We start from the raw sequence: 16,751 nt of genomic DNA, 5'->3' as shown, positions 1-16,751 counted from the left end.
TTGGTTTATTTTGGATGATCTCTCTCTTGTGTACTGCTGTTATATTTAATTTCCAGTGTAACCCCCATGCAATGCAACACCTTCCAATTGAGCGTGAGATATCATCTTTATTTTGTCCCCCACGCTTGTTGCCTTTTTTTACTGTCTTTTCCTCTTCTTTATTGGTTTGTCTTTCTCCTGCTTTGCCCCTCTCTGATTCTTTCACTCGGTTTGAACTCCGATAATCTACAAAACGAACATGATCAACTCAAGTGATCATCATCCAATTTCATGCCACAAAGAACATCATGAAAATAATTTAAAGGGATTTTTTTGGAGAGGGAAATTATTACGTTTACAAAATAACTAAATGATATGAATGCAGGGATATCTAGTTTGAGCACTGTCAGTATCAAGTCAGTTATAGCACAGTGATCATCCCCTGTCCAGTAAGTGTGTCTTAAACCCAAACTCTTGCCAAGTATTTTTGTATACACCAGAGCTTCATTTTAAACATTAGTTGTCCCCTTGTAACCTCTCTGGGATCATATAATATGCACTAACATTATTCATGTGTCTAGGAAATACCATTATAAATACGCAATGAAAAGTTCCCCAGTTTAGGTCACTACTGGTTTACTCAGTGGTACTGAATCTTTATTTGAAAACCTCCACATTAATAAGTGAAGTGAAGAAGTGGAAAGAAATGCCCTATTTAAGAGCACAGACTTTATAATAATAATAATAATCCTTGCATTTGATATAGCGCTTTTCACGTCGGGAGGACGTCCCAAAGCGCTTCACAGAACACACTGTAAAGTGAATTGACTGTATATTTGTGGGCGAACGCGGCAGCCAATTGCGCACAGCAATGTCCCACAAACAGTCATGGATTGAAAATGACCAATTTATTATTGTTTTTGGTTTTTGGAGGGATTATTATTAGGTGTGTGGCGTAAGGAAACTTGCCCAAGGTTTCGCCCTCTGCCTGGAATTGAACTCAGGTCTCTTGCTTGCAAAGCGAGTGCTCTAACCACTGAGCTACAAGACTTCACTTTACCTGGATTGATTTACATTTTGTAAGTTCCAAGGCAATCAATAATAGGGCAAAACCCTTTAGTTCAAAACCAGACAAGAGATTATCCTAAAGCAAATTTTATGTGGATCTGCATCTCAAATTAGTTCACTTTGTGCTAACACACTCCACTGTCTCGGCCAATGCCAATTACAAAATTCTCCTGAAAATCCTGATTTCAATACAATATAAATTTAAATAGCGCCTTTCACATCGGGAAGATACCTCAAAGTGCTTTACACTTTACACGAGACGAGGGATTTCGAATTGAAATTCAAATCAAATTTTAATTCAAATCAAAAGTTAATAATTTCCTTAATATCAGGACAAGGAGCACAGCAGGAAACATTTCATTATTATTAACCTTTTTAATGACTTGTAGCATATAAAATAATTAATTCTGATACAAAATATATTGAAAATATATAAATATTTGACAAACAGACATAGAAACCGTTTGAATGATGTCAGAAATAAATTTGAACTGCAAAATACTACATTCAAAAATACACACAGTAAATTAAGTTTATGATCAGGTTTATCAGCAAAAAACCATTAAATTGGATCTTTTCTCCATCGTTTGATGATTCTTGTTCTCGTTCTAAACCAGCTAAATTCCAGCTTTGGAGCTGCAGTTGAAAAAACAACATTTAATTAATTATTTAATTGACATTGTATTGATTTTCTTATTGTTCACCTTCAGAAAAATACTAATCCTTGTATTTACTGTAAAGTGTAGTCACTGTGCATTTGTAGGTGAATATAGCAGGCAATTTGCAAACAATGTCCCACAAGTGGCCAATTTTATCTGAGGGCATTGTTAACCAGGATTTTGGGAGAATCTCCCTTCTCTTTCCGAATAGTGCCATGGATTCATCTGACAGACGGCATCTCCAACAATGCAGCCCTAATCCTGACTTGTTCTGCAGTTACTTCAGTATATTTCCCTTCCAAATAAATAAATAAAAATAATTTGGTCATTTAATCCACGACTGTTTGTGGGACACTGCTGTGCGTAATTAGATTGTAATTGAGGAACATCTACATACTTCAAATGTATATATTATAAAAGCTAATGCAGTGAGATGAAAACTGTGATATAAATTAGAGGCCCAAATTATACTGATAAGAAATATGAACATATATATTTATTGTTTATGATTCTGGATGTAGCCTATTACATATTCCCAGCCATACATTATTCTGTATATTCAGCACTACTTACTTTGCCTCACTGATCTTTACAGAAACCCAGCGTGCTGCAGGATCAGAACAGATCGGTCCTTTCTCTACTGTGTAGAAACTGAAAGAGAGAAACAAGCAATCGTTTGATATGAGCCAGGTAAACACGAGTCTATTCTCAGTTAAAGATCTTATCCTTCCAGAATGCTGGTGCCTTCCCATAGCAGCATCAAACTGTTCCCTAAATTAATCCAATTTTGTGACCTCAATTACCATCACCTGAAGATGCCCTTCACAACCCCGAACCTATGCTCTCTGAATGGGAATCATCAAAGTCTTCCTGTTTGCAGGCATTTAGCTAACTAAATGTAGTGGCAGACTAGGGCTGCTTGTAACATGAGAATGCATTAAGGGCTCACGTCTTCCAGAAACATTGCTTCGAAATTGTGAGAGAAAAGCAAATGTGTGGTAAGAGATGTGGTTCATATAAAGTAAGTTACAATTATTTAAAACGTGTGTAGACAGTAATAATTTCACATCATTCTCTATCACAAACCCCCCACCAAAAAAAAACAGCCAAACAAGTTACATTTTACATTCTTGTCTAAAGATGTTTAGCTGTGGCAGAATCCAATAAATATTTTTTTAAAAAAAGGTAGAAATAGTATCCCGAGATCCAGAAAATAAGTCCTTACATGACTGCTTGTACACACGGTCCAAGGGCTGGCTGAAACTTATAATGTGTGATTTGAAAGGGAATCTTTTGTCGACTAACATGTGTACAGCACTTTGTCCTGATCCTTCCAGGGCTCCGGTCTGAAAAGCAAAAAGACCTTTGGTTTAATTCCACAGAAATCTTTTGACACCTGAAAATTATCTTACGCCAGACATACAGTTCAGTCGGACAGTACAAAATATGAAACTACAGTAGTTCTTTTCTGCAGCTTTTTTGCAAGGTGGTTTGCTCTCGAAGGACAGTAAAGAAGCATGGAAGAATAATTGAGCTGCCTTGATCAACAGCCAAGGTCTATAGTGCCGCACAATCCCAAGATTAGGAAAAAGTGGCTGTGTAAAAGTCTGTGCAGATTGTGGGCAAAGAGAAGACCTGAAGACTAAGAGCAGTTAAGAGTTCCAAGTTCTGGGAAAGAATTAGATTAAAAACTGACAAATGGTGAAATTAGTTTCTATTTCAGGAAAGTGAAATGCACAGAGGAGGAACGTTTAGTTTAAAGACAAATAGAACGTGTGCTCCATTAATAATGCCCTTTGTAAACACATGCCCTTTAATGGTAGCACTCAGCACTGCGTACAACAACAACAAATTGGATTTATATAGCGCCCTCCACGCTGGACGGCATCTCAGAGCGCTTTACAGTTTAGGATCCCAGGACCGAGCCAGGGGGAGTGGGGGGGAAGGTGACCAAAGGCGCGGTCGAAAAGAAAGGTCTTCAGCAGAGACCTGAAAATAGGAAGGGAGGGAGCGAGACGAAGGGAGTGAGGAAGGCAGTTCCAGAGCCTCGGGGCATAGTGGCTGAAGGCACGGCCGCCGAGGGTGGACGGGAGGACTCGGGGGACAAGGTGGAGGCCAGATCCGGAGGAACGAAGGCAGTGGTTACTGTGCTGAGGAGGGAGGAGGTCAGAGAGGTCGGGGGGTGCAGAGGAGTGCAGGGACATGAATACAAGGCTGAGGATCTTGAAATCGACAAGGCTGACACCAGTGCAGTGAGGGTGGAGTGTTCCATTGCCAGAGGTGCCTTCCTTCAAAATTACAAGCAAAATCAAGGTCCTCTCTAACTGTTCAGATGAAGATTAATTCCTATGTATTATTCTGAAAGGGAGTTTCTCCTAGTATCCTGTCCAACAATTCTCCCGACAAAATTGGTCATTCATTTTGAAGCTGTTTGTCATAGGAATTCCTATGAAGCACTTGGAGACAAGTTGACAATGTGACAAGGCATTAAAATTCCAGGGTTATTACTGTACAAGTCTGACTGAGAAAATATCTAATAGTACACGGAACAATTGATTTCAGTACAATGGATTTAAAAAGTAATTCTGGTACTTACATGCTTCATGTAAAGCACAGAAGAGCATCAAAACCAACGCAACTTTTAAATGCATATTGTTGACGAGCTGAACCATTGTGCTGCCTGCTGCTCTGTTTCTCTGCTCAACTCTGAACACAATTCGATCTTTGCTCTAATAAAGGTGGTTGTTGGCTTACTTATAAAAGGTTCTTTTAAGGGGAATTTCCTCTACGAATTGTGGAAAACCATGTGACAAATAGCAACTGGTGGGGCGGGGGAGTGGGGGGGGGACGAAAGAGAGAAAAATAAACCCTTATAACATGCGTGAAGTTAGACTTTTGTCCATGTGACACTGAGACAGGAAATGTGCAACTGTTAGCACTGCCAAATTTCTATATGGTCACTGTTTAAAGGGGCAATACTGCTATTAAAAGTTTGTCAGAGTTTTGTGAATGACATCTTTCATTTTGTGAATAATGTAATGTCACCGATTGAATCTTCCCTTTAGAAAAATGAAATCACTTTGAAAGACATGCAAAAAATGAAGTCTATATATAATATATATTATATAAATGATTAATTGAAAAAGCTGGTAGTGCAGCAAATATCGCAGCTGGTACAATATCACCAACCATTCCAACAATCTATCTCTGGGATTTCCACTTTTAGGTCGGACACATGGTATTCTCAGTTTGGTTTGGATACTTTTAAGTATGGTGATGGGTTTCTGCATTTGTGTCAGACACCAGGCTGACCAAAAAAAACTGTTGAGGAAGGTAAAACTGGTCCATATCTCAATCAGGGTGACAATGCATTGAAAATATGTAGCTGATAAAGCCATTACTCAGTATGAAACAAAACCACACAAGCATGGAAAGATCCAGTTTCAAGCTCCATCAACTAACCATGATAATAAATAAATAATCCTTACATTTGATATAGCACCTTTCAAGTAGGGAGGACATTTCAAAGCACCTTAAAAGATTTACCTGTGTATATCTATGTATCTGTGAAAATCTGTGTATCTGTGTGTATATCTATGTACCTTCAAAGCCCTCCATGGCCTTGCCCCCCTGCCACCTCTTCAACCTCCCAACCCCCTACCCCCTTTTCCAGTAGTGTAATGGGATCTTTATGTCCATCTGAACAGGAGCTCAATTTGTCTTATCTGAAGGAAGGCACCTCCAACAATACAGCACACACCCAGCACTGCATTGGAGCCTCAGCATAAACTATATGAGTTCCAAGTCCCAATATTTTGTTTTGAATCCACAACCTTCTCACTCAGAAGCACAAATGCTACCAACTGAACCAGGTTAACACAAAATAATAATAGTTTGAATAAAGTCTTGCCTATCCTGGTGAAATTCTTGCTATAGAAACTGGTAGAATCACTTCTTTAGAATCTATGCAGACACCTCTGGTTACATTATACTCTTAAACTCATTGCCAACTATTTGTTGTTCTTTATAATATTTGCACAATACTTTAGTTGACGTTATACTTAGAGGTGAAAATGTAATAGTAATCGCATCGAATCTATTATATAAAAAACATATTTTAATAGTAATAATAATCCATGTATTTGATACACTGCTTATAGCGTTGGAACATCTAAAACATGTCTCAGATAAATGCTATCAAGTGCATAAGTGTAGCAAATATATCAGCCAATTTGCTCACAGCACGATATAATGATCCTTGCATTTGATATAATGCTTTATCACTTCGTCAAAATGTCTCAAAGTTCTTTACAGGATTTACTGCAGAGTGTCTGTGTATTTGAGTGCCAGGTTTGAATCCTGGTTCACAAGATACTAGATTGAATTTGGACCTGAAGCCTCAAGGGCCCACCAGTCATTCTGGATTTCACATCAGTTCATTTTATCACATGATTTAGCCACCATTATTGATTAGCTGATAGTTATATCACATTTAATTGTTCACCCCATATATTAAACCCTGTCAATGTGTGAATTCAAATGCCTCACAGTATAAACGGTTTCTATAAATGTGCAATGGGCAGACTTGAAGGTTGTGTAAGACCTGTAAACGTTAATATTAGTATCACTTTCAGTATTTGTCTACAAAACGCAGTCACTACACATGACAGTAAATCTTGCGTAGGACTTTTAGATGTCTTTCCAACGTGAAAGAGGTAAGCATTATTATGTTTACTGCCGAAAGTAACTGCGCAGCAACTTCTGAAAATCCTTGCGACACATTGATGATTTCACAAGCCGTAACTGCCACTGTGAGATGACTAATACAGAGAGTGAGAAATGAGATCATTAACTGATCACGCAAAAAGAGAACCTGTAAATTGAAAAGTTCTGTGTGGCAAAACTTAAATATATATTTTTGAATGGGCCAATTTTAGTCATTCTTTCTAAGGTATTGATAACAGTGATGTGGGTTATTTGGAATATGAATTAATTCCATGTAAAAATCCATTGAATAGAAATCTATATTAAGAGTGATAATAATAATAATCCTTGCATTTGATATAGCCCTTTTCACGTCTTCTCGACGTGTCAAAGCACTTCACAGAATATACTGTAAAATGAATTGACTGTATATTTGTGGGCGAAATGCAGCAGCCAATTGCGCACAGCAGCGTCCCACAAACAGTCGTGGTTTGAAGTGACCAAATTATTATGGTTTTATTTTCTGGATGGATTATTATCAGGCGTGTGGAGTAAGGAAACTTGCCCAAGGTTTTACCCTGCTGGGAATTGAACCCAGGTCTCTCGCTTGCAATTCCTGGTAATGATTATAAGGCAGAATTCTAATGTAGAGACTCAGACAATAATAATCCTTGCATTTGATGCATGTCTCAAATCGCTTGATGGCATTTACAAATTACATTCAGTGGCGTACCTACAATGGTACGGGTAGTGTAATCACACCAGGGCCCATGAGGTTATGGGGGAACAGGGTGCTGAAAGTGTGGTTGTAAGGGTACTCTTAAAGGTGGCTTTTACAGTCAACGAGGGTGTTAGTAGCACTGAATCAGAATATCACTCTTGACTGTGAGTCAAAGGCATTTGGGACTTCAATCCACAACCTTCAGCCTCAAAGACGAGAGTGCTACCAATTGAGCCAGGCTGACACCTTTATCATAACCTCATTTTGTAACCACCACTGGAGCCTCCGCTGACATCGAATTCAAACTTCACTGAGAATGTGCATGTGTGAATATTACAAATCAAAATTTATGATCAAAAGGTTTGTTGCTTTTTGATACCATCTGCTTTGGTGGTCGCCGATGGTCAGTGTGCTCCAGATTCTTGATGCATTGTAGCATTCACCGCTAAGGGTTAACATTCTGTGAGATCGCTGCGAATGAAACTCTTAGCACAGCAAAGGATTTCCACATGTATCAAAACTAAAAGTAGCGAGTTTCATTGAAACTTGTCGGAAGATGATGATTCAAATGTTTGCATATTATAACACTAAGATACAAGTTCGTCATAGTCACATTCACGGTCAGTCTGAAAACCAAATCCATTTGCTGAGTATTAGCTATGGTTTCAGAATTTCTCCAGCATTAAACAAATGATCTTATGTAATGTGACTATTAATAAGTGACCCAGCTATTTTTTTATTCAAGTGAACCGCTTAAAATAGGAAGTTTTGACCTTTAACGCCATATGTTTGAGGTGACTGATACTTTAAGAATATTCAAAATTCATTCTTGTGCTACATAGCAATAATGGATGAGCTACTCCACAGACAAAACATACCCTGTTGATCAGAAATAAGGCAGCAATATTCTGAATGTGGTTTTCAAGGGAGTAACTTGAATATGTCCTAGCCTGTCAGAGGAAAGCAGAAGCAATGAATGGACATGAATCGAAAGCACCATTTTCTTGCGAAGCTCCATGCAATATATGGTATTACCCTGTGACGGTTGTTGATTATCAACAACAGACATCAATAGGGGCACCAAGGAATAGTAGATAAAGACACCCTAGAAAGGGAATAACCTTGACCCTAACCTGAAAAGGTGCAACATAACAAAGAATTATGGTTTGATGTCCTGGTTGCTAAATTGTGCCCTAGAGTTAGTTAACTGACTACACAGAGGCCAAAGAGGTGACTTCCCATGTGGTGAGTGTCAGATCACAGCCACGAGTTCATAATCATATGTGCGGCGTCAAATTTCTAATTGCACAACTGTGTTATTATTAGAAAAAAAGATTTGTCATGGGTTTACTTTAAAGATATATAATGAATGGAAAACACAATGGAACTATTATCACAAGCTCTGAAAAATATTACCAAAAAAACACAATGGAAAATTAACAAAATTGCATTTATATAGCACCTTTGGCATAAACTTTTTAAACATTTCATCTGGACTGATCTGATGTCATTTATTCCCAAATTAGTAAATGATGAAATTGCGCATGAGTAATACCAATGCAATGTTTTAATTCCCCTTGGGTTTTTCTTTAAAATTTTTAAAGGTGGGAAAGCAGGCAGGCAAAGCTGTGTTGATTGCTAATAGGTTCTTAAGTTTTATTAATTGGGGAATAGAATATAAAACAACAACAACAACTTGCATTTGTATACCTTCATGCGGGGTAGTGTCCCAGAGCGTTTGAGTATAAATATAGAATTTAAAATAAAAAAGGTGATTTTTAACACAGAGAATGGTTAGGATTTGGAATGTTTTGCTGGATGCAATGATCAAGACAGAATCTACATTAGCTTTCAAGAAGAAACCATATAGATATTTACAAAGGAGTAATTTGCCAGAGTATGGGGAGCAGGCAGGGAAAAGGAACGGAAATGGGTGAGTTATTCTTGGTAACAATGATACATCGTGTATTTATACTTAGCAATATACTATTGCTAAGCTTTACCAGTAGGTAACATATATTTACATTTGTAATCGCTTTAACATTATAGACCATTGGATTTGATTAAGTTGATTATTATGCTGTTTTAATTATGTATTCTCTTGATATTGGAAGTTATTTAAGATTTGTACTGTTATAACTTTTCAAATAAAATTCTGCTGAAAAACTTTGTAACCTTGATAGAAATGAATATTAATCAGAATTCTGAGAGTGGGGTAGAGACAGAATTGTGAAGGGCAGCATTTGATTGCAATAGTTGCTTGTAAGAAAGTATGGCGGATGAAAATTCTAATGCGATTGGAAAGTGATGATGAATTGAAAGAAGGGTTTCGAACACAAGATCAGAAACCTGTTGTCAAAGGTGTATATGTATTGGTTACCAATTAACCTAAAGTTGAAACAGCCTCCATAGAATAGAAGACAATAATAACACTGTTTCCCAGATCAGTAAATATGCCTTTCTATACATGCACATTGTTTTACAAAGGTTTTTTTGAATAAAATATACTATTGAAGAACACCTGTCTTCTGTGAGCTTCATTATCCCATTGTCTGAAAACCTAAAAAGTTATAAATTAATGGTTTTATTAAAATTAAATATGCAGAATTGACCCACTGCAGTCACCAAAAGACTGCTTTTAACGGGCCAACACAGACACGCTGAGTTCTTCTGTGCTGTAAATTTGGTTCTCCGGTTCCAAGAACAGTGCTTTTGGGTTTAATAGATTATTTTTTAACATTACTTTTCAAATTATGCATAAGACCTAAAAACATAATGTGGGCACTAGATTCTGAGGCATCAAGCTTTTTGCTGACACATACCTCTTGCATATCTGGTGTGATATATTGCAAAGTATCGAGCTGAAACAGGAGACATTTCACACTTGTGAAATTGTACGATCACAAGCTGCTTTTATCATTTAGATCAGAATTAGTTTTGTTGTTTATGGTTGCAAGGTTTCACAATTGAATTAAGCCCATTTCAAATTCAACATTGCTCATTCAGAATTGCACTTGAGGCCCAATGCTTGCTTTCAGATATGTCTATTTTGGATTTGAAATATAAATCCTCTATGTACTCAGGCAAAGCAGACTGTGCCGTTAAATCCAAAAATTATCTGGTGCTATACTTTGCTTCTTCCTGACTATCACAATATCTCACCCTTGTTCTGTCACTATGGTGGCTCATTAAATTAGTCTGGTCTGATGAAATATACCCACTGTTCTCACATGTCTGTATTACTGAAACTCTTTGATTACAAAATTAATCAACTTCTATTTTACTGAAACGTTGTATAATAATAAGACTTGGATTTGATATAGCACCTTATTGAATCATTGAGATGTCTCAAAGCACTTTACAAAATGTACCGTAAATTGAATTTATTGTGTATTTTGTTGGCGAAATTGTATAGTATTTAAAGGAGTAGATGTTATAAAAATTGGCTAAATGTTTCATCCACGAGGTCCCTTTTTTGGGCGGCAAGCAAGAAAACTGATGAGTAATAATGATAGATCGCCTGATAATGGAGCATTATCTGGAAACTTATGAAATATTGCCTCCTTAATAATTCATGGAGGTCAAATGTCAGGACATCAAATATGAGGTATTGTATCTTATGGGAAAATGCGAAAAGATGAGTAATATTGACTTTTTTACCAATAAGTGTACCTATAAAAATAGTCACTATTAAAACATATTTTGTCCTAATAACCACACATGCAAGGAGCATGGCATTCTATTTTGTCATAATTTGTGGGGGAGTCACATTGAATGTTTGTATACAAAACGTATGTTTGACAAAAGCTTTTCATCAGGGCTTTTAACCTTTATATTCCTGGCCAATTCCAATCTGATTTAATCATTGAATCAGTAACTTATGAGACTTTTGAGGGCACAGGAAGGCACAGACCTGAGTTAATAGCCACACTAACGATGATTTGCAACTGTTACATGCAAAGGCTTAGGTAATTATATATTAAAAGAATGGAAAATGTTCTGTTGACGCATGTGAATCACACTGATAAGAAGATAAGACATACTTGTTATTTTGTCTCACACTGCCCATTTTTGGATCAAAGAGTTTGTTTCGAAAGAGAATTGATAGAGGACCTGCTCGAAGTACACAAAACACAAGGGATTTTGACAGGGTGAATAGTGAGAAATTATTTCCACTGGCCACGTAGTTAGTGACTAAGGACATAAATTTAAGAAGAGCGAAAGGGGAGCTTAGGATAATTTATTTTTCATACAGAGAGAGATTGGGATGTAGAAAGCCCTGTTAGGTAAGGAGGCAGAGGTAACTTCTATTGTGGGTTTCAAGAGGGATCATCATGCTGATAACTAACCACAACACCCATTACATCAGGATCCTGCTCTCTGCTATCTCCCCTTTCACACCTTCTTCTAATAATAAGTAGAATAATAATTTTATTTAAATCATTGCTGAAACATCTCGGAGCGCTTGACTGGATTTACTGTGAAGTTTAGTGACTGTGCCATTTGTTGGCAAAAACGACAGCCAATTTGCACACAGCAATGTTTTGTAAACAGTCATGAAGTCATTGACCGATTTTATCTGGGGATTTGTTGACCCAGGACACAGGAAGAAACTCCTTTTTCTTTTCCCAATTCTGTCTTGGGATCTTTAACATCCACCTGAATAGGCACAGATGGGACCTTGGTTTAATGTCTCATTCGAAAAATGTATGTCTATTTTGGGGCCGAGAAAAGGTTAAAAAAAATCAATCTCACACTGAATACAAGTCTCAACCACTCCATCACTTGGAAACAGATAACCTTCTAGCAAACAGTCACCCACACAATGACTTGTTTATAATTGCTGGTATTCCAGAGACTTACTTATCATCAAGATTAGAAGCATTTCCATAAATACATAAATATGTCTGAAAAGTAACAGGGGCTTCCCCCTCAATTAATAGAAGCAGTTGGTTAGCTCCCAAGATGTCAGCTATCAGTGAAGCAGATGCCTTCTCGTAAGATCATAGCCACCTACTTGTGTGAAGTTATGCTCATGGCTTTACTCTGGCTTTCCTGGATTCTTCAGTGCTTCAAATCATGCAGAAAGTAACTTGAATCAGCTGCCCAACTATCAATGTGAACAAAACACACCTATCTAACAATGGAAAATAATTTGTTACGATTTCTGCACATTATTTTGCTCTGTACCTTACAAACGTAACATTCCAAGCAGGTTTGGGATGAGCCGAGGGGCTGCTCATTTATCTGATCGCTAATGTTCACGTCTTTGTCAGAGTATGCTTATGATGAACAAATCCAAAGTTGGTAACTTTATCGTCCAGAGGAAATGTTCAACTCCTAATGTCTTATTTACATTGTTGGAATTGATAGAAAATTGCTTTCAGCAGTGGATGATATGAGGAGGGAATTCTGATGTGTATTTTCTGCTCCTCATCTCATTGCTTAGAGCTCCACCAACATCTAACCATTCAATCTAATGGCTAAAATCATTTAGTTATTCAATCTGCAGTTGATTATTAAAAGTGTAGCTTTTTCATGGCATTAAAAGGTGATCTTTTTAAAGATCTTGGGCTATTATGGAACACAATAGGAATATAAGTTTGTAACAAAACTGGCATCAAGCCACACTCACTGTTATTAAGTAAGTAATGGCGAAACATTCCTTAAAATGGCCTCAGCAGTGAGACTCCAGCATGATTTTGTTTCAAATTATCAATTTATACCGAAACCTGAGAAGGCTTTTATGTGCATTTTAAAATATAAAAGATGCAGGAATAACACATCATAGCTTAGTCAAACAACACAACAACAACTGGATTTATATAGCCCCCTCCACGCCGGACGGCGTCTCAGAGCACTTTACAGTAATGGATCCCGGGACCAAGCCAGGGGGGGGGGAAGGTGACCAAAGGCGCGGTCGAAAAGAAAGGTCTTCAGCAGAGACCTGAAAATAGGAAGGGAGGGAGCGAGACGAAGGGAGTGAGGAAGGCAGTTCCAGAGCCTCGGGGCATAGTGGCTGAAGGCACTGCCGCCGAGGTGGAGCGGAGGACTCGGGGGACGAGGAGGAGGCCGGACCCGGAGGAACGAAGGCAACGGGTACTGTTTTGAGGAGAGAGGAGGTCAGAGAGGTTGGGGGGTACAGAGGAGTGCAGGGACTTGAATACAAGGGTGAGGATCTTAAAATCGATCCTCTCTGGGATAGGCAGCCAGTGCAGTCTGGCAAGGACTGGGGTGATCGGGGAGCGGAGTTTTGTGTGGGTGAGAATGCGGGCGGCAGAGGTTTGAATGATTTGGATTTTATGGATGGTAGTGGATGGGAGACTGGAGAGGAGGGTGTTAGAGTAGTCCAGCCGAGAGGTGACAAACTGCAGAGTTATAGGCAGGCACAGCACCAACGTCAACAACAACAACAACTTGCATTTATATAGTGGCCCCCCCCCACCCCACACACACACACACACACGCGCAGGATAGCATCCCGGAGCGCTTGACAGTGGTGGAGCATGACACGTTCACAGCAATGTGACTTGTCCAAAATCAGTGAGAACCAGAAGCAGCTTCTCATTTTTTTTTGCTAGAGTGAAATATATGCTGTGGGGGGTGGTGGGTGGGGTCAGTTGAGTGCCTGACACATGCAGAAGCACAACACCACAGAGTATGCAACACCACACCATAAGAGTATGCAAAACCAGACGAGGCATTCCACCTTTGGCTCCTACTTTTTGACCACCTCCTTTTAGTCACGTGATCTATCTTATTAGACATAATAATAATTGCCGATACTCTCCCATAATATAAGTATAAGCAGCTTGGAAAACTACTGACAAGGCTGCAAAGTTCAGCAGCAAGTGTATATCTAACATGTGGTTTTGACAAATGGTATCAATACAGATCTATCGTATCTACTTGGAACTTGATAATATCTTGCTCTTACATTGTGGTCTTGTCACCTAAGTGTATGAGATGATCTTCAGAAAAAAAGCGGCAGCAGTTTCTTCTTTTTGCTATTCACATGAAATCCCTTCCTGCGTCATGCTTACAATAAGGGAATGTAAACATTATACAAATTATGAAATCTGGAACTGAAGAATCTTTTCGCGAAATCTGATGACTTTTTTTAAGATCAACATCTGAAAAACACAATGCCAAAGTTTGCTGTAGTTCAAAACTTCCCTGGGAGCCAATTTGCTAATCATCAGGATGCTGTAAGACGAGAGCTCAGCCAAACAGAAAATAGCCCAGAACAGATCCAGGGGCCTTTAAAGTTTTTAATAAACATTTGCAAACTACAAACAGAAATTTCACAGCAGATCAATCAGCATCTGAAACAGAAAGGCAGGTTAATGTTTGCTGAAACACCTCATTAGATAATTATCTTCAACTGTTTGATGTGGGTTATCTAACTGTTTACCTACAAATACAGTCAGAACACTTGAAAAGTAATTACTGTAAAACACCTTGAGATATCAATGCAAGGATTATTATTATTATGCTGTCTATTTAATGTAAAAAGACAATCATTCCTTCACACCTTAGCAGCTCACTATTTGCGATTATCTTCAACCTCACGTTCTTGCCTGGCCCTCTGTCCACTTGCAAACTGCCCCTCTCTGCCCCACCACGGACAGCTGAGCCTTCAGCCGTCATGTCCCCACATTCTGGAACTCCTCCCCTCAAACCTTCTCAACAATTTCAGTTTATGCACTTTCTTCCTCTCACTCACATATAATACTATCAATGCCCTGACACCTCCCTATCTCTCTGATCTGCTAGTACCCTACTGCTCTGCAGGCTCAGCCAGCACAGGCCTGCAACATGTGCTAAGGTTGCCAACGGTCTGGGTTTGGACTGAAAAGACTGAAAAATCCAGCACAAATTTGGAAGTGAAAATGAATAATAGAGTATCATTAATACAATCAATAGGTAGAAAAACAATTTTGGTGGCTATCATGGTGACCTGATGGTGTTAGACGTTCAGCACCTCAAGCTTTGCATAAAAGTTGTATTAGTAGGATGTCTGTTCACTGCATTGTGTCACTGGACGCTTTCTGTGTGTTAGGCAAATGTTGAATACAAGGGCTCCCCCTAGTTGGGTTCAAAAGCTATGGTCAGTATTGGAGTTATCTCCTTTGTTGAAGCTGGGACAAAAGTTGTGGCCATAAAAGATTAGCTTATTCTGTTGCACCGAAATTTTTAACAACAAAAAAATTACATTTGTAAAGTACCTTTCACATCGGGAGGACATCCCAAGGCGCTGGACAGATAGAGTTATGAACCCGAACTGGGGGTCGGAATGGCGGAAGGTGGAGGGCAGGGGGGGAAGCAGGGAGATCGAAAGCACAGTTGAAGAGGAGGGTCTTGAGATGGATCTTGAAGGTGGCAAGGGATGGGGTGAGGTGGAGGGACTGCGGGATGGAGTTCGAGAGGATGGGGGCAGAGTGGCGGAATGCCCACCTGCCTATAGTGGGGCAAGCAAGGCGGGGGACGTGAAGCAGGCCGGAGACCGCTGACCAAAGGGAGCGAACAGGATGGTAGGGGGTTAGGAGGTCGCAGAGTTAGGGGGAGCAAGACCATGGCAGGCTTTGAAGGTGAGGACCAGAATCTTGAACTGTATCCTCTGTGTGATGGGAAGCCAGTAGAGTTGGGCAAGGATGGGGTGATAGGGTCGCAGAGCCTAGTGTGGGAGAAGACACGGGCTGCAGAGTTCTAGATGAACTGCAGCCTGTGGAGGGAGGAGTTAGGGAGGCCGACAAGCAATGAGTTTGCATAGTCAAGCCTCGATGTAATAAAAGCATATATGAGGTCTTCAGCGGCCTGTGGGATGAGACAGTGGTGTTGCCGGGCGACGTTGCGGAGGTGGGGGAAGGCAGAGCAGGTCATGGCGCAGATATGGGGTAGAAAGGATAGTTGAGGGTCAAACAAGATGCCAAGGTTCCGGACTGACTTAGCAAGGTGGAGTTTGCAACCATGGTTGGTGATGCTGTCAGCACCTGAGGTGAAGAGGCACTGATGGAAATCAATCAGGAGAGCCTCGGTTTTGTTGATGTTCAAATGAAGAAAGTTAGCTCTCATCCAGGACTTGATGTCTGACAGACATTCTGTCAGGACAACAGTGGGTCCTGAAGTCAAGGGTGGAGGCAGAGAGGTACAGTTGGGTGTCATCCGCATTCATGTGGAAGTTGACCCAATGTCTGCGGATGATGTCACCAAGAGGGAGCATATAGATATTGAAGAGGAGGGGACCAAGGACAGAGCCCTGAGGAACGTCACATGAGACGATAGAGGAGAAGCCCTTTGTGGAGATGAAGTGCAGGCGTTGTGAGAGGTACGATCTGAACCAGTCAAGGACAGCACGGAGAAGTTGAGGTGAGAGGAGAGACGGTAGATGAAGATAGAGTGGTCGACTGATGTCGAAAGCAGCAGAGAGGTCAAGTAGGACAAGAAGGCAGAGGGAACCCTGGTTGCAGATGGACAGAATGTCATTTGTCACTTTGACTAGGGCTGTTTTTGTGCTGTGGATGGCACGGAAACCTGATTGGAGGGGTTCGAGAAGGGAGTGGTGGGAGACGAAGGAGCAAAGCTGAGAAACAACAACTCGTACCAGGAACTTGAAGAAG

The 16,751-nt window shown here is 39.7% G+C and overlaps 1 protein-coding gene across 1 annotated transcript; it reads right to left on the bottom strand.

Moving 5' to 3' along the window:
* Nucleotides 1-1,424: 1,424 nt before the first annotated feature.
* LOC103174764 (eotaxin-like) lies at nucleotides 1,425-4,614 on the bottom strand. Its single transcript, NM_001292483.1, is given in 4 exon segments — nucleotides 1,425-1,683; nucleotides 2,280-2,357; nucleotides 2,932-3,052; nucleotides 4,303-4,614. Coding segments are annotated over 4 exon segments (294 nt in total). The 5' UTR covers nucleotides 4,379-4,614; the 3' UTR covers nucleotides 1,425-1,664.
* Between the last annotated feature and the right edge of the window lie 12,137 nt (nucleotides 4,615-16,751).

Source organism: Callorhinchus milii, unplaced genomic scaffold (assembly GCF_018977255.1).
Source record: "Callorhinchus milii isolate IMCB2004 unplaced genomic scaffold, IMCB_Cmil_1.0 Scaffold11, whole genome shotgun sequence".
NCBI classification, from domain to species: Eukaryota; Metazoa; Chordata; class Chondrichthyes; order Chimaeriformes; family Callorhinchidae; genus Callorhinchus; species Callorhinchus milii.
Note: the sequence above shows the minus strand (reverse complement) of the source record. Positions and strands in the feature narration are given on the sequence as shown.